Source organism: Silurus aristotelis, assembly GCF_946808225.1.
Source record: "Silurus aristotelis genome assembly, chromosome: 10".
Taxonomy (NCBI): Eukaryota; Metazoa; Chordata; class Actinopteri; order Siluriformes; family Siluridae; genus Silurus; species Silurus aristotelis.
Window position 1 is genome coordinate 3502186 of NC_139583.1, and position 27342 is coordinate 3529527.

At 36.9% G+C, this 27342-nt stretch overlaps 4 protein-coding genes across 4 annotated transcripts in view; all 4 read right to left on the bottom strand.

The window, feature by feature from the left end:
• The window catches only part of LOC310732166 (uncharacterized protein), a 64350-nt gene that overhangs the window by 29306 nt on the left and 7702 nt on the right, over window positions 1-27342 (bottom strand). The window lies entirely within an intron of this gene.
• Window positions 1318-4704, bottom strand: LOC310732651 (extracellular calcium-sensing receptor-like; the record flags this gene model as incomplete). Its single annotated transcript, XM_083553269.1, has 6 exons — window positions 1318-2231; window positions 2335-2458; window positions 2687-2914; window positions 3166-3996; window positions 4213-4504; window positions 4595-4704. 6 exons carry the CDS (start codon window positions 4702-4704, stop codon window positions 1318-1320), a joined length of 2499 nt encoding a protein of 832 aa, XP_083409395.1.
• On the bottom strand, window positions 8730-12327 carry LOC310732089 (extracellular calcium-sensing receptor-like; the record flags this gene model as incomplete). The annotated part of the gene is made up of 5 exons (XM_083552380.1): window positions 8730-9643; window positions 10319-10442; window positions 10552-10776; window positions 11019-11804; window positions 12034-12327. The coding sequence occupies 5 exons, from the start codon at window positions 12325-12327 to the stop codon at window positions 8730-8732; spliced, it is 2343 nt and encodes a 780-aa protein (XP_083408506.1).
• Window positions 14975-26940, bottom strand: LOC310732652 (uncharacterized protein; the record flags this gene model as incomplete). The annotated part of the gene is made up of 12 exons (XM_083553270.1): window positions 26682-26940; window positions 26063-26363; window positions 25084-25869; window positions 24697-24921; window positions 24218-24341; window positions 22958-23862; window positions 20201-20319; window positions 19728-20028; window positions 18836-19621; window positions 18455-18679; window positions 18204-18327; window positions 14975-15888 (listed from the first exon to the last, which is right to left on the bottom strand). The coding sequence occupies exons 1-12, from the start codon at window positions 26918-26920 to the stop codon at window positions 14975-14977; spliced, it is 5049 nt and encodes a 1682-aa protein (XP_083409396.1). The 5' UTR covers window positions 26921-26940.

The following is a 27342-nucleotide window of genomic DNA, read 5'->3' on the forward strand; positions in this document are numbered from 1 at the left end:
GAGGAGCAGTATAGATCTAGTATTTCACTGTATTGGAATTTATAATACAATACATTACTAGATCAATTTAACAATCGTTATTATTGCTCATGTGAATCAATTGTAAGCTGATGTGCAATAAAGTTTATTTTATGCAACAGTTGCAACTCTTTGATAGTTTCCTTCTTAAATTAGAATTTTGTTCAAAAATATCTCTTAATGTACATTTAATTAAATGTGTTGGACAAATGTCTAATATTTCATGCATTTCCTGGTCTAGTATATACACCTTATATGCATCTTATAATCTTTAATTTACTGGTCACTCCAACTTTGTTACTGTTTATTAAGTGTGCTGAACAAATCTTAATGATCTAATCTGAGAAATTATGTTAATTAACTTACAGTATGTTCAATAAAAAATGTATTCAGAATAGTTTTATGTTTTTGAAACTATAAAACATATATAAATATAATAAATCATTAATATGCTTTTTTTTTTGCTAGTAATAAACACCTATTTTATTTTAGCAGGAATTTTTTTTTAATAAAGACAAACATACCTTCAACATGATGAAGATAATAGGTATTATAGGTATAATATAGAAATGACTGATCATTATCATTAATATCATTCTGCATATTAATGTTTAGGTTTAATCAAAGAACCCATACTGAAATCAGAAATATAGCAATATATATGCAAAACATATATAGCATGCATGTTCATGTTTGGAATTCACAGATATAGAAATATGTCAAATACGTATTCATATATGCCACATTTATTTCAAAATATTACAAAAATGTACGTTTTTATATATGTAATATGTATTTTCCCCAACACACAAAAATATTTTCATACATATATCTATATCTATATATATTACTCCATATATAATAAAGTGTGTGTGTGTGTGTATATATATAAATAAAGTCATATCTTTTTAAGAGCATATCCAAATAAGCTATAAATCTATTGACTTTTTAATAGTTAAAATTAAGATATGTAAAAAGCATCTCTTGGACTTTGTTATATATATCTATAAAAGAAATTCCCTTTGGGATGAATGAAGTAATGTATTTATTATCTGTCTTTTGACATTACTGGTAAATTAGATATATATTTTCCTATCAAGAAAAATAATAATACACCAACTGAAATGCCTTTATTTTTTATTCTTTGTGTCAAACTTGAGTCGTCAACGTCTACCAGCCATATTTCAAATGTTCCAGTAAATGCTTCCATAAAGCTTTACAAATATGCAATAAGTCATTATTCTGTACATGTCATATAGACAGATAGTTAAAAATAATTTAACAATTCGTATTTTGTAACTATTGGTTTTGTGTTGCTCGACTCATGATGGCCTTTTTGGTGTTCCGTTCAGGATGTAAGAGTATAATGTAGCACTTTGGAGCAAATATGGCTACCAGCAGGCCAAAACTAGATGCTAATATAGCAAAGACCTCTACAGCCACAGAGTACTTCCCTGGAGAGCTGACGTATGCAGGCACAAAAGTGATCCAAACGGCACAGAATATCAGCATGCTAAATGTGATGAATTTGGCCTCGTTAAAATTATCTGGCAGGTTCCTTGCTAAGAAGGCCAGAAGAAAGCTGACAGCAGCCAGCAGGCCAATGTAACCTAATAGAGCTGCAAACCCCATCACAGAGCCTAAAGCACATTCAAACACTATTTTTGAACTGATGTAGCGAGTGTTTTTGTGAGGGGTGGGAGATGCTGTAGTCAGCCAGACTGTGCATATGACCACCTGGAGGGCTGTAAGGACTAACACTGTACCTCGCTGTTGGGCCACTCCAAACCACTTTATAGCATTTTGACTTTCCGGGCGAGAGGACTTAAACACTGCTACAACCACCATGGTTTTGACCAGGATGCTGGAGACGCTCAATACAAAACTTATACCAAATACCACATGCCTTAGCTGGCATGTCCACAGTTGAGGCTGGCCAATGAACAGCAACACACATAGGAAGCACAGTTTGAGTGACAGGAGCAGCAGGAAACTCAGCTCAGAGTTGTTGGCCCGGACCACAGGAGTGTGGCGATGATGCACAAACACAATCAAAACCCCAGTGCAGAAACAAGTGCCAAAAAGGGAAGCTGTTGTTAAGGAGATGCCCAGTGGCTCTTCATAGGACAGGAACTCCACCTCCTTTGGGACACAACGGTCCTTCTCTGGGCTGGACCAGAACTCATCAGGGCATGAAGTGCATTCTAAAGAATCTGAATTTAAAAAAAGAGAACAAAAAAAAGATTATAAATAAATGAACAGGAGACGTTTGAATAATCTTTGAGAATATTTATAATATATTAATGTCAAGTTCACCTGTTGTGTTGCTGATCTCTCCATCAGCACAGGGCAGACAGTCAAAGCAGCAGATAGGCATGCCTTTCTTTCTGGCTCTCCTGGTGCCCATGGGGCAGCTTTCACTGCACACAGACCTGGGTGGCTGAAGAATCAAGAGTGTAGGTTCATCAGTTCATCAGCGATGCATTGCTTTTGCAGAATCTTTTTTATACATGTACAGTTCATGATATTCCTGTGTATGGCACTGTGTTAAATGTGGCATTCGATAGTCTTAGAAATCAAATATGATTTAACGTAATGTATAAAGACATTTTTCTTTGTAATATACAAACAGTTTTTCTTTCTGTATTATATGTGAATGCTGTTATACTTTATTGGTATTAAAGTTCCAGTACAGAGCATCCTTATTCAATGTAAGGACATGGTTTCTTTGTGCAGCTTCATCCACCACACCAACTGTCTGGAGCCTCATCGAACCATCCGAGTTTGGCTGCCAGTTCATAATATCATAGATAGCCAAGGGATTGCCATTTATGTCAAAAGACACATGATCCCCAAAGCCAGTGGTGAAATTCACTCTTTGTAGGTAATGGACAACCTGTAGTAGTGTTTATAAGAGAAATAGCAGGCAGAGAGGACAGGTGTTATTCAATAATCAGAAAAAAAAAATAAAAATCATCACACATAGTGATTTAAAATTAAAAACTGAACAAATATCACTAATTCCCCTATATTTAAACATGTACTGTTACAATTGAGCTTTGTTACAGATAAGTTTCAAATGATTAACACATTTCCAGAATAAGGACCACTAAATTCAATGACTATGTGTGTATTAATCAGTTTCACCTGCCAGGGCTGTAAGGTGACTATTTTAGCACAGCTGTGACCATTGAAAGGCCCTTTGCCATCCTGACACTGTGTCAGGTCATGCAGGGCATGAGCAAGCGCATAAACTGCTTTATATACATTATAGGATGCTCTTAATTCAGACATATCACTGTATGCTGTTTTTGTGCTGCTCAGATCTTCATTCCCTGTGCACAATATTCTTTCATCTTTCATGGCAGTCTGCATGTTTTCTGAATCAAACCTGCATCCGAACATTTCCTCCCAAAAGTTCCGGACCATATTGTTTGCTGGCTTCGTGTCAGGGCGCAGACGCAGCAGGAAATCCCGAAGGCCTGCAATCTCTCCACGCCGGATAGCAATGCCTAGAGTTCCTCCAAGGAACGGTAGCAGGTGTGGTGAGAGGAAGACGGATGAAGTAGCCCAGGCCTCGCTAGCAATCCACTGTTTTCCAGTGACATTTCTGAGAGACACTTCGTGTATTAATGAAACCAAGTATGCATCAGTAGAAATCACCACCACCACCTTAGCTGTGGAGGTTTTGATCACTCTGACAATACGCTCCACATCTTTGAGGTTGTTGTCCCTGGGCAGCATCTCAGAATAAGCCACACAGCCGCCAAGCTGTTCCTGAACATCCTGGTGGAAGGAGTAGGCAGCATAGATCCCATAGTCATCGTTGCTGTACACCAGGCCCACCCAGGTCCATCCGAAGTGCTTCAAGATTAGGATGATAGCACGAACCTGGAAGGCATCACTGGGGATTGTCCTGAAAAACGAGGGGAACTGATGCCGGTCAGTGAGACAGGAGCAAGTGGCAAAGTAGCTCACCTGATGAAGAGTAAGACAGAAATGGAAAAAGTAATCAGGGATAGAGAATGAACAAAAAAAAAAGCAGGTATGAAATGACAGAATTTGCGGAAATACATGGCTTTTCTTGATGCAAATCATTACATAAACAATCTGTAGCCACAATTTAATACAAAGAAAATTCAAATGACAAAAAAAGTTTCTTAAAAGCCATCAGAACTTTCCCTGCATCTGTACCATGGGCACTCGAAACAGCCCCAGCACACTAGAGATAGCAATAGAATGAGTGGAACCCGGATCTCCCACTATTCCGATCACCGGAGGAGGACTGGTGCAGTTCAGACCTGAGGCAAGTTCATCAGTCCCACTGATCAGAGCTGTGGCTGCACGAAATGCTACCGCAAGCTTCACGCAGTTATCATATAAATGATATCCCAGTGTGATGTTAGGAAGCAGGTTGGGATTTCTATTGATCTCATCTATAGCAAAAACCATTGTCATCGCCTGCTGGAAGTTTGCCATGTCGAACCTGTCGCAATACCACAAAGAGATAAATCATGTGAGTGAAGTTAAATTTATTAAAATAAATTGTGTAATTTTGGTAGTCAAACCCACTCACTGTTCACAATAAGGTTGCTCCGGCGCACTTGTGAAGCTCAACTCTGGAAAAACAGTAATAAAGTGGATTGCAAATAGGCCTCCTAGAATAAAATCTCCATCCTGCTGCATCCCATTTAGCCTGAAGTGCCCCCTGAGCTGACAGGTTCCTGAGTCTAGATCCAAACATGTGACTAAAGATGCAGAGAAGAGGGCTAATGATGAGATCCAAGCTATGCACAGATACCGGTATAAAAAAGACCACATCTTTCTTTATCTCTGCCTGGTTCTGTCTCCTTCTCCAACAGTTTTTGGAGTTCAGTTTTATATACTGTATCTGTTGAGGCTCTGTGGGTCCTTTGGGAAATTATGACTTCACATTTCTTTTGGCTGTTACTTTTATTATACTCTTTCTAATTTTTGTAATAATTTTACACAATTTTACAATAATTTTTTTATTATTTACTTTATCCTACAGAAGATATATAAATATATGTATATATAATAAGATATGTGAAGTTAGTACCATTTAGTTTAACCTCAGAAAAGCTGTATGCATATTTCTTTAACATGGATTGGTTTATGTTATTTGTAAATATTTATTATTTTGAATACTTATAGTATTAATTAATTAATTTTTACAATGCTATTTCTAGAGTGGACCCTCAGAATAAAAAGAATAGAGACATCCTGTAATTTCACTTTGGGTTGGTTTACTATTTTGCCATTGTGATGGTAATAAATCTATTGTTCCAGAATTTGTGACAACATTTGTTTTTGCAATTTTTTTATTCATTGTAAAAATGCATTGTAAAAGTAGAAAGGAAAATTAATCTAAGGTTATAGTCCTTTTGAATTTGAATGCACTACTGGTGACAATCATAATAAAAAATCAAAAATAATTAAATGTTGTTGACCAGGGGGTCTTCATTCTTATCTGCAAATTGTCATTATCACTGCATGTTTCCACGCTACTCATTAGGCAATTAAATGTAGTTTTCTTTCTCTAGCTGTTTGCTTAACAAAGAATATTGCTGTAAAGTTAAGAATGTATATGCCTGGAAGAATACATTTGACTTGGGTATAAAAATGAATAACATTTCCATAGTCTTTGGATAGCAGTAATAATGGCATAGTCAATTCAATTCCAGATTTAATTAACAATAGACATTGTCTCAGAGAGTCCATTTCGAATCTCATCCAGAACCATAGAATAGCAACTAAGGAGGTCATATAGAGCAAATGTGGAAAACCTGTTTTTATATTGTTTTTTTTATATATATTTTTAACAGTTTAAAAATATACCATATATTGACTCTCAGTATTAAATCCTGCAGATGGCAATATTGGACCAGTCCTTACATCTGTTGTACATAAACACCTTGAAACACCAACAACAAAAAAAGGGCCACACTATTGCGTTTTAATTTTAATTTAATGCATACGTTTCAATTAATTGTAAGCTATGCACTTTTATTTATATACATATAGGAATTTTTTTTATTTAATTGTTTGTTTGAATTGTAACATTTACCATTCATTTCTTTAACACTGTAAAATAAAATAAAAATCCGAGTCTGCTTAGTGATCAAATTGTTGTTTTCTTCCTCCCAATCTTCCTTCCACCCCATTGGTTCAAGTAGATGTCAATCACCTATGAATCCATATGACATAATGATTTTTTTTTTTTTTAATAAAGCGGATTCCTTCTCTTTGTCATATGCCAATGAATTTGCCTAGGACCCTCTGTGTACTGGTACTGTTGATTTGTTTTGTACCAGTAGGTGTCAGACAATGGAGGAATTTTACTGGATGTGCTGGGGAAGGATGGAGGCGATATCTGTGGAGGGCTCAACCATCCTAAAGCTGTAGTATATTATTAAGTTCTCTCAAGGCCACAGTTTAGAAGTGTAATTGGTGGACAAATTGCATATTCTGATAGAGATCTGGCAATGAATGCATGTTAATGGAAGATATCTATGTGCCATATATACTGATATGAAAATGCATAAATAAATGAGTAAATTAGCAAAAATAGGGGTTTGGCTGCAGGTAACATAGCTGATTTTCTTTTCCCCACCTTGTTTAAGTTAATCTCAGTATTACAGTTTTTGAATATTTTCCCCTAACATTCTTAGATAACTTTGTTTTCTTCTTTTCAACTCTCTTTAGGACCTGTGTGGGTCTGGTATCTTTCTGCTTGGTCCAGTCTATGGTACCCCAGGCTTTCACCAGCTGTGAAATTATATTACTTATAGTCAGTGGATCTTCTCATCTGCAAAGGTCTCTGCAGCAAAGAGTTCTTCTTACCTTTCTAAAGCTCATCTTCCTGTAATCACAGGCTTATTATTTACTATAACCTGAGCTGTACACATTTTATAATGCTAGATCTATTTTTAAATTTTAAATCTATTTTAAATCTATTTTTTCTACTTTGCTTATCCACAAAGCCCTTACTATTTATGTTCTGATGCATGGTGTACTGAAATTCTGAAGAAAATGAACTGTTCGAGTTTGTTCAATATTGTGTTTCATTACATTACATGATCTATTTAATGCGCATTACAATATTCAATAATGATGTAAAAATCTTCCAACAAGATTTGTTTGATTGAAGGTACACATGGTTCTTTATCAAATTAATTTTTGCTGATTAGAAGGATTTTTTTTTTCTCTCTCATTCATATATAAAATATAATATTTAATAAAATGTATATAATTAGTTGATAGATATCTAATTATCTTTCACATATTTCCTGATAAAGTTTCAGCATGCATACTGAAAGCCTGAATAATATACATCTAAAAACACTCTTACAAATGCAGTTGATTAAAAAAGTGCAATATGACTTTTTTTTTGGTGTTTGGATCTCATTCATAACTGCATACAGCATTACAGGGAAATACACAGTTGCAGCGAGGGTATAGAGGCCATGCTAGACTCCACTTTTGGATTGTTTTTCTGATTTTTTGGTCCTAAATGTTACATTATTTTTGCTGAGAACTAACCTGGATAAATGAGTGGAAAATGAGTGGATAAAACATAAAAAATTGACCATTGACTATTTTTTCTAATTGCAGTTTAATCAGTATACGGTTGGCCGTGCTGTCCTATAAAGAGCAATAATTAAATGCCGTAATTAAATCTATACCATAATTTACAAATAAATCGGACATACACAGAAAGTAGGAACATCAGATCTGGCACTTCACAAAACTTAATAAATCATATTCATATGTAATTCATAAATTATTAATAATTAATAATAAAAAAAAATAAAAATACAATTCAGCACCAAACATTTAAGAATAATGATGTCCAATAAATGCAAACTGATAGCAGTAAATTTAATTTTTGTGAAATAAAATGTGCAGCATTTTTTATTTCAAAAGTCACAAAAAGTCACTTTTTAAAGGATGTTCATTACTACGTTCCCACATATGCAAAAATATATTTATAAATGTTTCATGACTTTGTATATTCACCATAAGCTTTCACATACTTATCACTCAATTACTGTTTATTAAGACTGATGTACACATGAGTAGCTAACTGAACATGGAAAGAGGGCATACAATACCCTTGTTTGAATGGTATGATTTTATTTTGTTATATAAAAATATTAAAATCGGTCCCCTGGTGGTCTAGTGGTTAAGATGCAGCGCTGCGACCCGGGTTCGATTCCCGGTCAGGGAACCATCCCCAGGCACTCTTAGTGCCGGTCCCAAGCCCGGATAAATTGGGGAGGGTTGCGTTAGGAAGGGCATCCAGCGTAAAACATGTGCCAAATTAATGTGGCGACCCCTAACGGGAGAAGCCGAAAAGAAAGTTATATAAAAATATTAAAATCGAAAAATGCTTGTGGTAATTGAAATTCCATTTTAAGGGATTATTGCAATAATAATGTGAATGTAAAAAAACTCTATGCATATTAAAATAAACAGCTAATCAGTAAACCGGAGTCCAATGCAAGCAAAACATTTTTTTTTTTAACTGTACAACTTTATATTTTAGATGAGTACAACTGGTACATAGAAAAGATATATAAAAAAAAAAAAAAGAATATTGATGAGATTTGAAGACTATGCATATATAAACATTATACATTGTGACAAATTTCCAGTTCATCATGTCTACTTTGCTTTTTTCAAAGCTCTCAAAGTGCCTTAGAGGGCACTTTACCCATAAGGTGCTTTTTCGTATTCTGGTCTGGTCTAAATACAATTATAAAGCATTTGGGAGCAAAAATACAAATAATCAAACCAAAGCTTGAAGCCAATATTGCAAAGATCTCCACAGCTACAGTAAATTTTCCAGGAGAGCTGACATAAGCTGGAATAAAGGTGATCCAAACTGCACAGAATATCAGCATGCTGAATGTGATGAATTTGGCTTCATTGAAATTGTCAGGAAGCTTCCGTGCTAGAAAAGCCAAAATAAAACATAAAAGCGCCAGGAGTCCTATATAACCCAGCACAGCCCAGAAACCTATAGTGGAACCTAAACCACATTCCAAAATTATTCTTTCCTTGTACTGTTTTATGTTTTTAAAAGGGAAAGGAGGGGATATTGTTAACCAAAGCACACAAATAAGAACCTGTATTAGAGTGAATGCCAGTACACTGAGTCTCTGTTGTGGAGGCCCAAACCATTTCATGACATTGCTACCTGGAAGTGTAGCCCTGAAAGCCATTAACACAACTAATGTTTTTCCCAGAACACAAGAAATGCAAAGCACAAAAGTGATCCCAAACGCTGTGTGGCGCAGCATACAGGACCAATCCGAAGGCTGCCCAATGAAAGTAAGTGAACAGAGGAAGCACAGTGTCAGAGAGAAAAGCAGCAGAAAGCTCAGTTCAGAGTTGTTCGCCCTGACTATAGGAGACGCCCTGTGCTTGTAAAAGACTACAGCTACACAAACAGCCATGAAGGCCCCAGCAATGGAGAACACTGTTAGGATGATGCCCAAAGTTTCATCCCAGGAGAGAAACTCAACAGGCTTTGGGAGGCAGCTGTCTTGCTGGGTGTTGGGCCAAAACTCCGGAGGGCAGCGCAAACAGTCCAATGAGTCTAGAAGCAAAATCACAATCGTTTATTATGTCAAGAGCACATTTGATAGATTACAGTAATATAAGAGAATAAGAACACTAGGCTATGATTGCTGTTGAACAGTTCCTTTGTTTTTGTTTTATGTTATTCTTGAAGATCAATCTTTTTAGCAGGAATAATAAATACTTCAAGATCAATTCCATGTCCATGCATGTGACCTGCCATGTCATAAACCAGGCCAAAATATCGCTATTGGATAGACACCTGACCAATAACTGACCAGTCTTATTATAAGCTTCTCTGCAAAAGCTTTCCAAAAGATTTCAAAGTGTGTCAGCGATGATTTGTGCCTATTTAGCCACAATATCATACGCAAGGTCAGGCACTGTTGCTGGGAGTGAATGCCAGGGGCACCGTCGGTGCAATAATTTTTCTATGGGGTTGAGGTCAGGATTTTGTGCAGGCCATCCCAGGTCTTCTAGTGCTCACTTTAAATACAGGGGAATTTCAATGCTTGTACAGGTTCTGGCCTCTTATTTCCAGTGCAGAAAATAACAACTATGCGTCTTAAGCTTTGTGAAACCATTTAGAGAAGACCCATATATGGTCATGATAATCAGGTGTTCTTGTACATAGTTTACTCTTTCAAATAATCAAATATTTGAAATATAGTCGAAATAGAAATGGATTTATGACCTGTTTTGTTACTTATTTCTCCTTCAGCACATGGAATACAGTCATAGCAGCAGACAGGCCTTCCCTTCTGCATGGCTTTCCTAGTGCCTGGGGTACAGCTCTTGCTGCACACAGACTCTGGTACCTATTTTAAACATATGTAATACATATATATAGAGCTCAGTACACTATTAATCATACTGCATGATGAAAAATAAGCTGTTTTGAATGCTGGAAATGCAACAAAACTACACCTTTGTCTGTCCTCCAACCCAACTGATATTTCTGCTCATTCTGAACTCCTGTCCTCTTGGTTTAGATGAATCATATTGGCCCACTGTTATTAAAGCCAAAGCGCCATCCGTGTCAAACTGCCAGTTTATAAGCTCATAATCGCCTGCCGGGTCTCCATTAGAATCAAACGAGACCTGATAGCCATTTCTTGTAGTGAAGTTCAGTGTTTTGAGCTGGTTCCGTATCTGTAGTGACAGACAAAATTTCAGGAATGGTTCAGTAGTTTGAAGTGTGAGGGTTTTTTCCTCTTTATTTTAGTTGCATGGATTACTTTAACATAGATTTGTTTCGGAAATTCAAATTAGAAGCCAATATCACTCTGAACAGTTAAGAAGAAGTATAGCATAAAGTAAATATATTTTTGAACATATTTCATTGGATATATATATATATATATATATATATATCTCCAGTATATGTCGAATACCTGCCATGGGGAAAATTTAATGTTCTTGTTGCATTGGTTGTTATTGCAAATTAATCCGTGGATGGCATATGCTATGGCATAGGTTGCTTTGTACACCATATTAGTCACGCGTAACTGAGACGTGTCTGTGTATGCGTTATGGAGCGTGCCAATGTCCTCGGTGCCGTCACACTCTCTTACACCATCACTGACAGCTGCTCGGCCCTTCAGCCTGCAAGTGAACGAGCTTTCCCAAAACTCTGTTAGCATAGGCGACTTCAGAGCTTCATCTGAAGTCAGGTTTAGGAGAAACTCACGAAAGCCAGGAATAACTGACCGGGGAATCCCGAATCCTATTGCACCAGCGCACATGTTAAAGCGCAACAACTCTGGCTCAATGATCCACGTTTCGCTTCCGATCCACTGAAGTGGAGGCGGCGGATTTCGTGCCAGTTCCTCCAAGAGAAACCTCATGTCTCCAGACGCAATAAACGCCACTATAACTCGAGCTGTGGAGCTCCGGATCACGTTTGCGACTCGCTCTAGTTTACTGCGCGGCTGCGTCCTGTAGTAGGACTCGGAGTATTCCACGCAGATCCCCTCCGCCTGCGCAGCCTTTAGGAATGATGCCATTCCGTAATTGCCATAATCCGAGTCGCTGCGCACTGCTCCAATCCATGTCCAACCAAAATGCTTGACCAACCGTGCCAGTGCGGCTGCTTGATGTTGGTCACTAGGAATGGTCCTAAAGAATGCAGGATACTGATGCTTATCACTCAGACATGCACAGGTCGCATAGTGACTCACCTGGAATTGAAAGCGCAAAAACGTCTCCATGAATAAACTTTTTTTACACTGGTGCGTATTTTTACCTGTAGCTTCAACACATGCACCTGCATGCATGCATAAAACTTTAGACTTGGCCTAAAAACGCATGCATGCATGTATAAAACTTTAGACTTACCTAAAAAAGCACATTTTATTTTATTTATATCATGCAAAAAAATTGTGTAATAGCCTGTAATGTTGTAATAACCTGCGGAATTCCAAAAAGCCCCAGAGTCCTTGCCATGCTTATAGACGGTGTGGACGCAGATTCTCCCACGATTGCAGACACACCTGCAGATTTGGAACAAATATCTGTATCATTAAACGCTGAATCTACACCGTTTGCAAACTGAAACGCAACTTTTATTGACATGGGCACAGAGGAGCATGAATCATGTATCAGGTATCCTAAATTGACGCCTGGAAGAAGATCTGTCCTGTTATTGATATCATGGATGCTGAACTGCAAGGCGCGGGCGAAGCGCATTTCTCTGAAATCCATGCTGTTAGGAGACAGAAAAAAAAAGAAAGAAATTTGTCATATTTTGTGTCTTCTACAATATCAATCAATAATTACATAATGAGTTTCTGTTGAGTCCACACCTTCCAGAGCACTGCAGCTGTGGTGGCTGAAAGGTAAAATTGCTCTGCTCTAATCTGGTGTAGTAATGAATGGAGAAAATCCCCCCAATCACGAAATCTCCATTCATAAAAATGCCAGGTATCTGAGGATCAGTCCAGAGTCTGCAACTAGCTGTACATATTGCAGGTTTGGGCACAGTTATCCAAAGAATAAAGGGAATCTGGCTGAAAATGAGCTGCATTGCAGAATCAGTGGAACACAAAGCACAATGAAGGACAAGATGCTTGGTCACATTTCTTTAAATGACCCTCTTGTTATGATGCATCAGGTTTTTTTGGTGGTGGGGTGGATGTGATTGGGCAAAAAAGGGGCTGATGATTCAGTATTCAGAATTGAGTTCCTGTCTTTTTTTTTTTACCATATATACATACTTACATACATATACAGAACACAACAATATGAAAAAGCTCATATGCATATTTAAAGTACCTGTAAATGTAAAAGTTTCTAATCCATAATTTAATCATTTCTACACAAAAGCATATTCTATAAAATTCTACATTTCATAAAAAAAAAAAGCAGTGCAATATTGGTTAACAAAGACACATTTGCATTTAAAGAAAAAACAAAAATGCATCAGTTACACACTCAGTTATACTTTATCCAGTTATGAATGGAAATTTGCTGGTGAGTTTTTGAGAACCACATTTCCTCTAGAGATTTTTTTTTTTATTTTTTTATTTTTTTTATTTTTTATAAATCAGTTTAGCCTGTTTCGGCAGGAAGACTGCCTCATTACACATGTTTCACACATATGTTCCTAATGAGTGAATAGTTTTATTTCATTATTGTTAAGTGCTTTACAGACTTCCTTATGTGTAAAAAGTTGTTTTTTTATATTTATGTATAAATCCAATGACAAATTTATTTATACTTTATGACCTGACACTCCACATTTAAAAAAAAAAAAACATTTAAAACATAGCATTATTAATATTGTGTTTTATTTCTGTAAGAAGACGTTTATTTAAGGAGGCTTTATCAATGTTTTTTTACAGTGAGACCTAAAGATTTACATTTTCTTATTAAGAGAGTGATCAATCAATCAATCAATCAATCAAACTTTATTTATAAAGCGCATTACAACCACCAACAGGAGCACAAGGCACTTTCCAGTAAAGCATCAGAAAGGCTGGTGAGAAAAGGGGTATTTAAATCTGTTTTCACAAAAGATAAGATAACAGGAGATGCTCTTCAATTAAAATGGGCAAATATTCATTTGAAATTGACTGTGGTATAAGAAGAATAAAGCAGTTTTAGATATGCTTTTATGGGTAAATTATCATCTTTAGGTTGCTGATAGACTCTGCAGTGGTAGCATGGCCGCAGGAAGTGGGGGTGCTGAGGGTGCTGCAGCACCCCCTATTGGCGAGAGAGAGATTTTTAAAAAATGAAGGCCTATTAAAAATATTTTGCACAATTTATAAATTCCTTATGAATATTTTAGGAAATGATTTTGACACACGTAGGCTATTAAGTGTATTTTGGATTTTAATTTAATTATTTTGATTATTTTAATTATATAGATTTTTCAAGTTAATTTGTAAAGCGCGTTTCACACGCGCGGGTGATTTTAGTTTGGCTTTCTCTGGCAGCGCGCAAACATAGCCTAAATGCCTTGCCCTCGTGAAAGATAAAATTAGCTCTTCATACCTTTTACAACAACATGAAGATATCAGAAAAAGAGATCGGTGGTCTCTTTCCTGCTCGTGTTCCACATCCCTCTCGAAGCGCAGAGCGGGAGGCTATAACGCGTCTTTGTGTGGAAATATAAAACTGTTTTTTTTTTTTTTTTTAATGGATTCAACTTTATTATATTATGTAAGTTACCAGTATTTACTGATATTTATTTCAATGCTTTACAGGCTTTAGTGTGTTGTTTCTTTGTTTGTTTTTTTTTTATTATTATTTCAAAACAACCCCCCAACCACCGCAACACCGCCGGTATTTGGTCCACTACCACCGCGGTGGTAAAAAAAAAAAAGTGCCATTGTCACAGCCCTATGTTATTTTTTAATGTATTCTAAATAGGCCCATAGGCTCATAGGTTTTTTTGTCCAAAAAAAATAAAATTAAATTCACAGCACCCCCTGTTCAAAATTACTTCCAGCGGCCCTGAGTGGTAGTGTAGGTTATGCTACTCTACAGAGCAACAATGATCTCTATGGTGTTCATTTGAATAAAAATAAATAAATAAATACTATTTAACAATGAAATTAAATATCTAACAAAATAAAATATATTTACATGCAGTTTCATTTAGATACTGGATATTAATGTGGACATAGAGGAAGTTCTTATATAAACAAGTATTATGTATTCAATTTGTCAATGTTTTTAATGATATACTGTATGATAACCATTTATATGCATGCATGGAACAAAAAATCAATCAACCACAGAATAGTTTACATATTTACACAAGTAATAAGATTGTACTAATTTTTTGTCATTTTTATTCAAGGTTCAGGGTCATAATGTTCCAATTGCTATTTAATTACAGCTTTTAAAGAGCTTTAGAGGGCACTTTACCCATAAGGTGCTTCTTGGTATTCTCCTCAGGCCTAAAAATGATAATGAAACATTTAGGAGCAAAAATACAAATAGTTAAACCAAAACTTGAAGCCAAAATGGCAAAGATCTCCACAGCTACAGTGAATTTTCCAGGAGAGCTGACATAAGCTGGAATAAAGGTGATCCAAACTGCACAGAATATCAGCATGCTGAATGTGATGAATTTGGCTTCATTGAAATTATCAGGCAGCTTCCGGGCCAGAAAAGCCAAAATAAAACATAAAAGTGCCAGAACTCCTATATAACCCAGCACAGCCCAGAAACCTATAGCTGAACCTAAACCACATTCCAAGATTATTCTTTCCTTGTAGTGTTTTAAATTTTTAAAGGGGAAAGGAGGGGATATTTTCAACCACAGCACACAAATAAGAACCTGCACAAGAGTGAACACAAGAACACTAAGTCTCTGTTGTGGAGGCCCAAACCATTTCATGACATTGCTACCTGGAAGTGTAGCCCTGAAAGCCATTAGCACGACTAAAGTTTTCCCCAGAACACAAGAAATGCAAAGCACAAAAGTGATCCCAAACGCTGTGTGGCGCAGCATACAGGACCACTCAGAGGGCTGACCAATGAATGTTAGTGAACAAAGGAAACACAGGGTCAGTGAGAAGAGCAGCAGGAAACTTAGTTCAGAGTTGTTCGCCCTGACTATAGGAGAGGCCCTGTGCTTGTAAAAGACTGCAGCTACACAAACAGCCATGAAGGCCCCACCGATGGAGAACACTGTTAGGATGATGCTTAGAGTGTCGTCCCAGGAGAGGAACTCAACAGGTTTGGGAAGGCAGCTCTCTCGTTTCAGGTTGGGCCAAAACTCAGGGGGGCAGCGTATACAATCCAACGAGTCTAAAAAAAATAGAACCAAGTTATATATACATGATGATGGACATTCAAGTAGCAAAAATTCAAGCTGGAAACAACTATATGTATATAAATATACAGTGAGGAAAATAAGTATTTGAACACCCTGCTATTTTGCAAGTTCTCCCACTTAGAAATCATGGAGGGGTCTGAAATTGTCATCATAGGTGCATGTCCACTGTGAGAGACATAACCAAAAAAAAAAATCCAGAAATCACAATGTATGATTTTTAAACTATTTATTTGTATGATACAGCTGCAAATAAGTATTTGAACACCTGTTTATCAGCTAGAATTCTGACCCTCAAAGACCTGTTAGTCTGCCTTTAAAATGTCCACCTCCACTACATTTATTATCCTAAATTAGATGCACCTGTTTGAGGTCGTTAGCTGCATAAAGACACCTGTCCACCCCATACAATCAGTAAGAATCCAACTACTAACATGGCCAAGACCAAAGAGCTGTCCAAAGACACTAGAGACAAAATTGTACACCTTCACAAGTCTGGAAAGGGCTACGGGGAAATTGCCAAGCAGCTTGGTGAAAAAAGGTCCACTGTTGGAGCAATCATTAGAAAATGGAAGAAGCTAAACATGACTGTCAATCTCCCTCGGACTGGGGCTCCATGCAAGATCTCACCTCGTGGGGTCTCAATGATCCTAAGGAAGGTGAGAAATCAGCCCAGAACTACACAGGAGGAGCTGGTCAATGACCTGAAAAGAGCTGGGACCACCGTTTCCAAGGTTACTGTTGGTAATACACTAAGACGTCATGGTTTGAAATCATGCATGGCACGGAAGGTTCCCCTGCTTAAACCAGCACATGTCCAGGCACGTCTTAAGTTTGCCAATGACCATTTGGATGATCCAGAGGAGTCATGGGAGAAAGTCATGTGGTCAGATGAGACCAAAATAGAACTTTTGGGTCATAATTCCACTAAACGTGTTTGGAGGAAGAAGAATGATGAGTACCATCCCAAGAACACCATCCCTACTGTGAAGCATGGGGGTGGTGGCATCATGCTTTGGGGGTGTTTTTCTGCACATGGGACAGGGTGACTGCACTTTATTAAGGAGAGGATGACCGGAGCCATGTATTGCGAGATTTTGGGGAACAACCTCCTTCCCTCAGTTAGAGCATTGAAGATGGTTCCAACATGACAATGACCCGAAGCACACAGCCAGGATAACCAAGGAGTGGTTCTGTAAGAAGCATATCAAGGTTCTGGTGTGGCCTAGCCAGTCTCCAGACCTAAACCCAATAGAGAATCTTTGGAGGGAGCTCAAACTCCATGTTTCTCAGCGACAGGCCAGGAACCTGACTGATCTAGAGAAGATCTGTGTGGAGAACTGGGCCAAAATCCCCCCTGCAGTGTGTGCAAACCTGGTGAAAAACTACAGGAAACGTTTGCCCTCTGTAATTGCAAACAAAGGCTCCTGTACCATCATTAACATTGCCTTTCTCAGGTGTTCAAATACTTATTTGCAGCTGAATCATACAAATAAATTTTTTTTAGATTATGTCTCTCCCAGTGGACATGCACCTACGATGACAATTTCAGACCCCTCCATGATTTCTAAGTGGGAGAACTTGCAAAATAGCAGGGTGTTCAAATACTTATTTTACTCACTGTATGTGATAGGCTTCTCTCACTTCATTATATTATTATAAAGGGCTTTTTTTCTTATTACCTCTAGCTTGCTTACAAGTATTTTGAATGATGTAAAGGTTTATTTTTTTGGATTGCCTAGCTCTTTGCTTACTGATAACTGCAAGTCAGTTGCAGTTAAAGCCAGTTGAAGATCCAGCTAGAGGAATTTCAACCTTGTTACTCTTGGCAGGAACAATCATTGATATTTAAGGGGTATACAGGGCTGCCCCTAAATTATATACTGCACTAGATCTCTTAATACAACCCTGCTGTTACTATATAAAGCAGAAAATAAGAGAATAGAGACATAATGAAGCTTATGCTGATCCATGCCATGACAAATACTTCACAGATATGTTATGCCAGAAAGCCGTCAGTTAAAACGTAGTGTGCAATGATTGTATATCATGGCATTAGGATTAAACATAAAAACGAAATAGAACTATACTTAAAGATAATGTGTAGTTAAGTAGTTAAATTCTTTTTCTTTTCTCCCTCTGTCTTCTTTACTATATACAAATCTTCTGCACCCACTACCTCCCTTATTATCTTATTTAAACAACTAAAAATCTTTTGTGAAGAGTGACAAAGAGTGACCGTTTTACAGTCAGGGTTCATGTCATAACAGTATATATTATGATATATAACCTGTGCTGTTACTGATCTCGCCTTCAGCACAGGGTATACAGTCAAAACAGCAGACAGGCCTCCGCTTCTGTACCGCTTTCCTGGTGCCTGGGGGGCAGCTCTCACTGCACACAGACACTGGTACCTAGCAGTACAAACAGACACATATGTAGATTCTATAGTATATTGTAAACCAATAACAGCAGTGTATTTTTTTATTTTTTATTTAAATGAATCAATGATTAACATTTTTGACATCAATGAGGCTGTACCTCTTTCTGTCCTCCACCCCAGCTGATGTTTTTGCTCATTCTGAACTCCTGTCCTCTTGGTCTGGATGAGTCATACTGACCCACTGTCACAAAATCCAAATTCCCATCCGTCTTAAACTGCCAGTTTATAAGTTCATAGACAGCTGGGGGGTCTCCATTAGAATCAAATGAGACCTGGAAGCCATTTTTTGTGGTAAAGTTCACTTGTTTGAGCTGATTGAGCATCTGCACAAAATAATTTCATCAGATGTCATGGAACAGTGTCTTTTTCTAAATATTGAATATTACTTGAAAACCAAAACTTCAGTTGAATATACTGATGGAAACAAGCATATAAAAATAAATAAATAGTAATATCATTATAATTGATCAATTTTATACCTGCCATGGTGTAAATGTAATATTCTTGTCACACTGTGAGCGATTGCAGATAAGTTCATGAATGGCATACGCTATAGCGTATGTCGCTTTGTACACCATGTTAGTGACACGTAGCTGAGACGTGTCCAAATATGGGTTCTGGAGCGTGTGAATGTCTTCACTGCCGTTACATTCTCGCAAGCCTTCTATCATGTCTGTTTGCTCTTTAAGGTAACAGTTAAATGAGCTTTCCCAAAATTCTTTTAACAGAGGTGATTTCAGTGCTTGGGCTGGAGTGAGGTCTAAAAGAAACTCACGAAGACCAGGAATAACCGACCGGGGAACACCAAACCCTATAGCACCGGCACATATGTTATACCGCAGAAAATCAGGATCTATGATCCACGTTTCGCTCCCAATCCACTGAATCGGAGGTGGTGGTTGTCGTGCCAGTTCTTCTAAGAGAAACCTCATCTCCCCTGTGTGCATGAATGCAACTAGAACCCGGGCTGTTGAGCTGCGGATTACATTTGCTACTCTCTTCAATTTACTGGCTGACTGTGTCCGGTAATAGACTTCAGAATACTCCACACATATACCTTCCTCTTGGGCAGCTTTTAGGAATGACGCCATTCCGTAATTTCCATAATCTGTGTCGCTGCGCACTGCTCCAATCCACGTCCAACCGAAATGTTTGACCAGTCTTGCAAGTGCGGCTGCTTGGTGGTGGTCACTAGGAATGGTCCTAAAGAAGGCAGGATACTGATGCTTATCACTCAGACAGGCACAGGTTGCATAATGACTCACCTGGAATTCAGACAGTGTAAGAAAAAAAGAGAGAAAATGGAGTCATTATAGTTTGCATTTTCATATGTATTTGCCTGCATATGTAAATACACGTCATGGTTTTAACCTGGGGAATTCCAAAAAGACCGAGCATTCTGGCTATACTGATTGATGGTGTTGAAGCAGAATCTCCTATGACAGCAGTTACAGCAGCCACTGATGATTTTGAACAGGAATTCGTGTTATTGAAATCTGTCCCCAAACCGTTTGCAAGCTGAAATGCAACTTTGATGGCCATTGGCACAGTGGAGCAAGAATCATATATCTGGTATCCTAAAGTGATGTTTGGTAGGAGATCGGTTCTTTTGTTGATCTCATGGATGGTGAACTCCAAAGCACGGGCAAAGCGCAGTTCTCTAAAATCCATGCTGATAAGACAAAGTAAGATATAAAACCAATACAATATACTTTTTGGTTGATCACAGAATTAATTCATTAATAACACAATCTTAAAAAGTTCAAATAAAACCTAAACAAAATGTGATAAATACTATATATATAAAATTATTATAATTCTTTAACAAAATCCAACACACCGACCTCCCAGAGCACTGGAGCTGTGATGGCAGCCTGGTGTAAGTCATTTGTTCTGATTTAGTATAGTAATGAATAGTAAAAATCCCTCCAATTACAAAGTCTCCATTCATAAATATACCAGGCTGTTGAGGAAGAGTCAAGAGTCGGCAGCTGACTGTATTAACTTGACATGCAGCTGGCTCGATCACAGTTATCCACAGAACTGGAAGGAATGGCATCAGAATATAAAAGACCTGCATGGCTGAGTCCATGGTCTTCGGTATTCTAAAGGCCAGGAAACTGCTTCCCATTGCTTTAAATAGTCATCTTGCTATGATGCACTGGGAGTGGGGGAGTGGTTATGTAGGTTTTGATTAAAATAATGAAGACTTTTATGTTATATTCATGCGGGATATAGTAGGGTGTCACTAAAGGAAATATTCAAATTTGCTATAGAATCAGAGATTAAGGGGAGTAAGGGCAGGGTTGCCAGATTCTAGCTGCCAAAATGGTATAGTGCAACAGAAAGAGCAAATACATTGTTCATGTTTGTGAATGTGTCCAAGTGTAGTGTAGGTCTGGACCAAGATCTGAATTTGTGAATGGGTGAAATGTTTTTTTTTTTTCTTCTTTTTTTAGCCTACAATTGTGAAAAGATACTTGATATATGTAATTCAAGAGAGAATATGAACAATTGGATCATTAAGATTTAAATATGATGTATTATTATTATTATTATTATTATTATTATTATTATTATTATTATTATTATTATTATTATTATTAATAAGTCCAAGTTCATTTCTATAGCGAATTTCACAAAGGATATTGTCTCAAAGCAGCTTCGCAGAATTCAAGAATTATAGAACAACAAATTAAAATATAAGTGAATTATGTGTATTTGTCTCCAATAAGAAAGCCTGGGGCGACTATGGCAAGGAAAAACTCTGATGGTATGAAGAAGAAACCTTGAGAGGAACCAGACTCAAAAGGGAAAAACCATCCTCATATTAAGTGTGATTGTACTTTATAAAAACAATACAACGAAGAGTGAGAAATACCACGAGCACAGTAGTGTGTGATTATAAATCATGTCATTTCTACAATTTTATACTGTCAGTTCAAGTTGTAGCTCCTTTACAACTCATCAAATAGCATCAACATCTGAGATCAGATTATAGAGATGACAACCCCAACTCCTCCATGTTATTATTTTTAATAATATTATTATTATTATTATTATTATTATTATTATTATTATTATTATTATTATTATTAATATTATTATTATTTGAATTATTAATTACTTTATTAATTCTTTAAAAAAAATAATTTTTGCTAAAGCTGATTTCTTGTGTCTATTGGTTTTAAACCACTGGCTATGAAGCTTCATTTCTGTCCGAGCCACATCAGCATTTCTGAGTGCTTTAGGCCACAAATTAAGGAGGTTATGTTGATTTTGTAAACACTTTTAATATATTTTACTTCCATCCACAACTTACAGTATATGACCCTTTACAAGCTTCCTGTCTTTTCCTGTTGAATTCTGTTTAAAAATACTTTGTAAGTAACTATATGGATGATTTGGGCTTTTGCCAGTTCATTAAATCAGAGGCCGTTTAACAACAGAATTGCTTCCAAAGTTTAATCAGCTCACCTGCACAAGTGCATAAGTTATAACTGTTACTGTCTCTAGCCTCACTAACATCAACCTGAAACATCGTCTTTAAGACCCTTTACCTTCTAATGCTAACACCATGCACCCCAGGGCCTGGATATAACCCCCCCACTGCTGTGGGCGTCATCGTGCTTTCTGTCCTTCTGCCAGCAGATGTCGCCACACGTCCAGTTCAAAACGTTCATTCTGTTAACGCGTCTTCCTCCTTCATTCCATAAGAAATGTGGGTTATGAATGAGGTTTTGTCACGATGTACCCCTGTGCTGACATGAATATATATATATAAATATGTAACATATGTAGTCTACACTTAAACCATTAGGCTTCTATAGCAAGTTTTTCTATTGTGTTTTTATCCAGCTATACATTTTGCAAAGTCTACATGTTGCATTGTTGAATATGTGTTTTGAAATTGTATTCGTCTTTTCTGGTTTGATTCAAAGTAAAAGAGCTTAATGTATGCTGTTAGAGCATTAATGTAGAGAAAATACTATGCAGTTATTCTCCCTGGCTAAAATTTAAAACTGAAGTGTTTTATCTTATATCTCATAATGAAGCAGTAGTTTAAATGAAACTATTCAGAAAAGTTGTGTAAAAGATTTTAAAAAATAAAATAAAAAAAAGTTATGTATAAAAAGACCACCAAAATCATACAGATGAAGAGGATGCAGTGAAAGCTCAATAAATATAACATTGGTTTTACTAAAACACAAGAAGCAAAAGAATGATGCAGAGATGGTTAAATAATTTATTAGAGACGTCGTTGATACATTGTTGAATGTGAAAAAAAAAAAAAGATTAACTCAAAGATAAAATAAAAAAAATCCTAATATTAGCTAATGTTACTAATAACATCTTGAAATATTTTTATTCTTGGAAATCTTATTTTATTTTTTTGTCTTCATTCTTATTATTAAATAAATAATGAATTATTAGATGAGAAATTAGAAATCAGGGTGATGCAAGCTCATTTTTTAAACAATTATTTGGCTAGAATAGCTAAGCTTGGATTTTAGAAAGAATAGCTGCAATTCTGTTAAATCAAATATATTTCATATTTTTTTTAATTATTATCTGTTTCCATTGTAAAAATTTCAGAGAGCTTTAGAGGGCACTTTACCCATAAGATGTTTCTTGGTATTCTCCTCTGGCCGGAAAATAATGATAAAACATTTGGGAGCAAAAATACAAATAGTCAAACCAAAGCTTGAAGCTAAAATGGCAAAGATCTCTACAGCTACAGTGAATTTTCCAGGAGAGCTGACATAAGCTGGAATAAAGGTGATCCAAACTGCACAGAATATCAGCATGCTGAATGTGATGAATTTTGCTTCGTTGAAATTGTCAGGTAGCTTCCGGGCCAGAAAAGCCAAAATAAAACATAAAAGAGCCAGAAGTCCTATATAACCCAGCACAGCCCAGAAACCTATAGCTGAACCTAAACCACATTCCAAGATTATTCTTTCCTTGTAGTGTTTTAAATTTTTAAAGGGGAAAGGAGGGGATATTTTCAACCAGACCACACAAATAATCACTTGTATGAGAGTAAATGAGATCACACTGAGTCTCTGTTGTGGAGGCCCAAACCATTTCATGACATTGCTGCCTGGAAGTGTAGCTCTGAAGGCCATTAAGACCACTAAGGTTTTTCCTAGAACACAGGAGATACAGAGGACGAAAGTGATCCCAAAAGCTGTGTGGCGCAGCATACAGGACCACTCAGAGGGCCGTCCAATGAAAGTAAGTGAACAGAGGAAACACAGTGTCAGAGAGAAAAGCAGCAGGAAGCTCAGCTCAGAGTTGTTGGCCCTAACAATAGGAGACGCCCTGTGCTTGTAAAAGACTGCAGCTACACACACAGCCGTGAAGGCCCCTGCTATGGAGAACACTGTTAGGATGATGCCCAGAGTTTCATCCCAGGAGAGGAACTCAACAGGTTTGGGAAGGCAGCGGTCTTGCTTTGTGTTGGGCCAAAACTCAGGAAGACAATAGAAACAATCCAATGAGTCTACAAGGTTTAAAAAAAAGAGAAAACATAAAAAAAAATAAATGTTTGTGCTTTTAGGGGACAGAACATTACATGGAATCATTATGGCATTATGATTAAACATAAAAACGAAATAGAACTACACTTAAAGATAATTACTTTTTTGTAAGGCAAAAGAAATTATAGTGTGAAATTAAGTAGTTAAATTCTTTTTCTTTTCTCCCTCTGTCTTCTTTATTATATACAAATCTTCTGCACCCACTACCTCCCTTATTCTCTTATTCAAACAACTAAAAATCTTTTGTGAAGAGTGACAAAGAGTGACAGTTTTACAATCAGGGTTCATGTCATAACAGTATATATTATGATACACAACCTGTGTGGTTACTGATCTCGCCTTCAGCACATGTTATACAGTCAAAACAGCAGACAGGCCTTCGCTTCTGTACCGCTTTCCTGGTGCCTGGAGGACAGCTTTCACTGCACACAGACACTGGTACCTAAAAAGGACAGCAGAGGAACCTCAAGTGCAAATGCTTGATTATAATAATCCTTTTTAAACTAGATTTTATGTTTCTACTAAAAATATATTCGTCTATCTATCTATCTATCTATCTATCTATCTATCTATCTATCTATCTATCTATCTATCTATCTATCTATCTATCTATCTATCTATCTATCTATCTATCTATCTATCTATCTATCTATCTATTATATCAAAAGTGTATGTACAGTGACAAGGACTACAAAGTTTCTCCAATTACAACCTCAAAATGTGTTTGTGTGTTTTCTTTTGTTTTTTGACACATGCATGAAGAAACAGTAGTAGATATATGAACAAATTGACTGTACCTTTTTCTGTCCTCCAACCCAGCTGATATTTTTGCTCATTCTAAACTCTTGACCTCTTGGTCTGAGCGAGTCATACTGGCCCACTGTGACGAAATCTAAAGCAACATCGTTCTTAAATTGCCAGTTTATGAGTTCATAGACAGCTGGAGGGTCTCCATTAGAGTCAAATGAGACCTGAAATCCGTTATTTGTAGTGATGTTTACTTTTTTAAGCTGGTCAAATATCTGAAGGAAACATTTCATAAAAATAAATAACAAATAAATAATAATAATAAAAAAAATGTTAATTCATATATTCAAATGTGTTTATTTCATCAGTCTAAACAAAAAGTAATAATAATAATAATAATAAACTAGAGCTTTATTAAAAAAAGCTTTTCTTTGTACCTGCCATGGTAACATTTTTATATTTTTGTCGCACTTTGTCTCATTACAAATGAGTCCATGGATTGCATGTGCTATGGCGTATGTAGCTTTGTACACCATGTTCGTGATGCGCAACTGAGATGTGTCCAAGTACGCGTTCTGGAGCGTGTGAATGTCCTCGTTTCCATCACATTCCCGTGCGCCTTCTGTGTTTTCTGGTCTCCTTTTAAGGTAACAGCTGAACGAGTTTTCCCAAAACTCTGTAAACAGAGATGACTCTAACACTTTAGCTGGAGTCAGATCTAAAAGAAACTCACGAAGGCCAGGAATAACTGATCGGGGAACACCAAACCCTATGGCGCCGGCACACATGTTATAGCGCAGAAAATCAGGATCGGTGATCCACGTTTCGCTTCCAATCCACTGAAGTGGAGGTGGTGGCTGCCGTGAAAGCTCTTCTAAAAGAAGCCTCATGTCTCCTGATGCCATAAATGCCACTATAACTCGAGCTGTGGAGCTTCGGATCACGTTTGCAATTCGCTCCAGTTTACTGCGCGGCTGCGTCCTGTAGTAGGCCTCGGAGTATTCCACGCAGATCCCCTCCGCCTGCGCAGCATTTAGGAATGATGCCATTCCGTAATTGCCATAATCTGTGTCGCTGCGCACTGCTCCAATCCATGTCCAACCAAAATGCTTGACCAACCGTGCCAGTGCGGCTGCTTGATGTTGGTCACTAGGAATGGTCCTAAAGAAGGTGGGATACTGAAGCTTATCACTCAGACATGAGCAGGTCGCATAGTGACTCACCTGGAATTCAGGCAGTGCAAGAAATTAAAACAATATTAGGTTCATAGCCTGATTCATTTACTCCTATTTTTATTATCATTATTATTATTATTTGCTTTTCATAGCTACAACTTTTAGACCATAATTATGTGGCCGTGGCAGCAATTCGAAAAAATATTATGATTGCAGACATTGTTAGAATAAAAACCTTCACCTGTGGAATCCCAAACAGACCAAGCACCCTGGCTATGCTGATCGATTGTGTTGAAGCAGAATCTCCTATTACAGCTGTTACAGCGGCAACTGCAGATTTTGAACAGGAATTCGTGTTATTGAAATCCGTCTCCAAACCATTCGCAAGCTGAAATGCAACTTTGATGGCCATTGGCACAGTGGAGCAAGAATCATATATCTGATATCCTAATGTGATGCCCGGGAGGAGATCTGTTCTGTTGTTGATCTCATGGATGGTGAACTCCATGGCACGGGCAAAGCGCACTTCTCTAAAATCCATGCTGTCAGAAAACAGGAAGGCAGGAAAAAAAAAGAAAAAAAAAAGATATATAGATAAACAGACAGACAAACTAAACTAAAACAAAATGATACCTTTTTATGTTCAGCTATAGTAAAAAAGTAATAAAGAAATAATTATAGAAATAACTTTTCACGTACAGAATGATAAAAAAAGATCATTAAAAATAGCTTTCAATAAAACAGAATTTAAAGTCTAGTAAACATAATAATAATAATAATAATAATAATAATAATAATAATAATAATAGAAAGAAGAGCTTTTAAACCCATGCTGTCTTTTCAGAGCATTTCACACATACCCAGAGCACTTTCTCTGTGATGGCAACCCGGTGTAAGATATTTGATCTAATCTTACAGAATCATGGATGGCAAAAATTCCTCCAAGCATAAAGTCCCCATTCATAAATATATCTGGTAACTTGGGGTCAGTCCACAACCTGCAGCTAACTGGGTTAGCCTTACATGCCTCAGGTATGAGCACGATTATTTGCGTAGTATTAATAACAAGTAATAACATCAGATTGGAAATGAGCTGCATTGTAGTATCTGTAAGGCCCAGCACAGTGTAGGCCAGGGCAGCTTCCTGACGGTGCTTTAAATAGCTACAGTATCTTGCTTCTGTGCACTGAAAGAGGGGGTGTGAACTGGTCATAAGGGGGTGTGGTTATAACAATGATGACAGCAAAATTAATTTATTCCACAGAAAAATGAAACAATAAAAAAAATTATAAATAATTTATTTTTCTTTCTTTCTTTCTTTCTTTCTTTCTTTCTTTCTTTCTTTCTTTCTTTCTTTCTTTCTTTCTTTCTTTCTTTCTTTCTTTCTTATGTTTTAATAAAATTGTCCAACTCACCATGCTGCATTATGAAAGCATATGTATAATCATTACAGCGAAACTCACCAGAAGAAGCAAATTGAAAATAACTTGATTATTAATTATTACATTAATTTGAATTGTT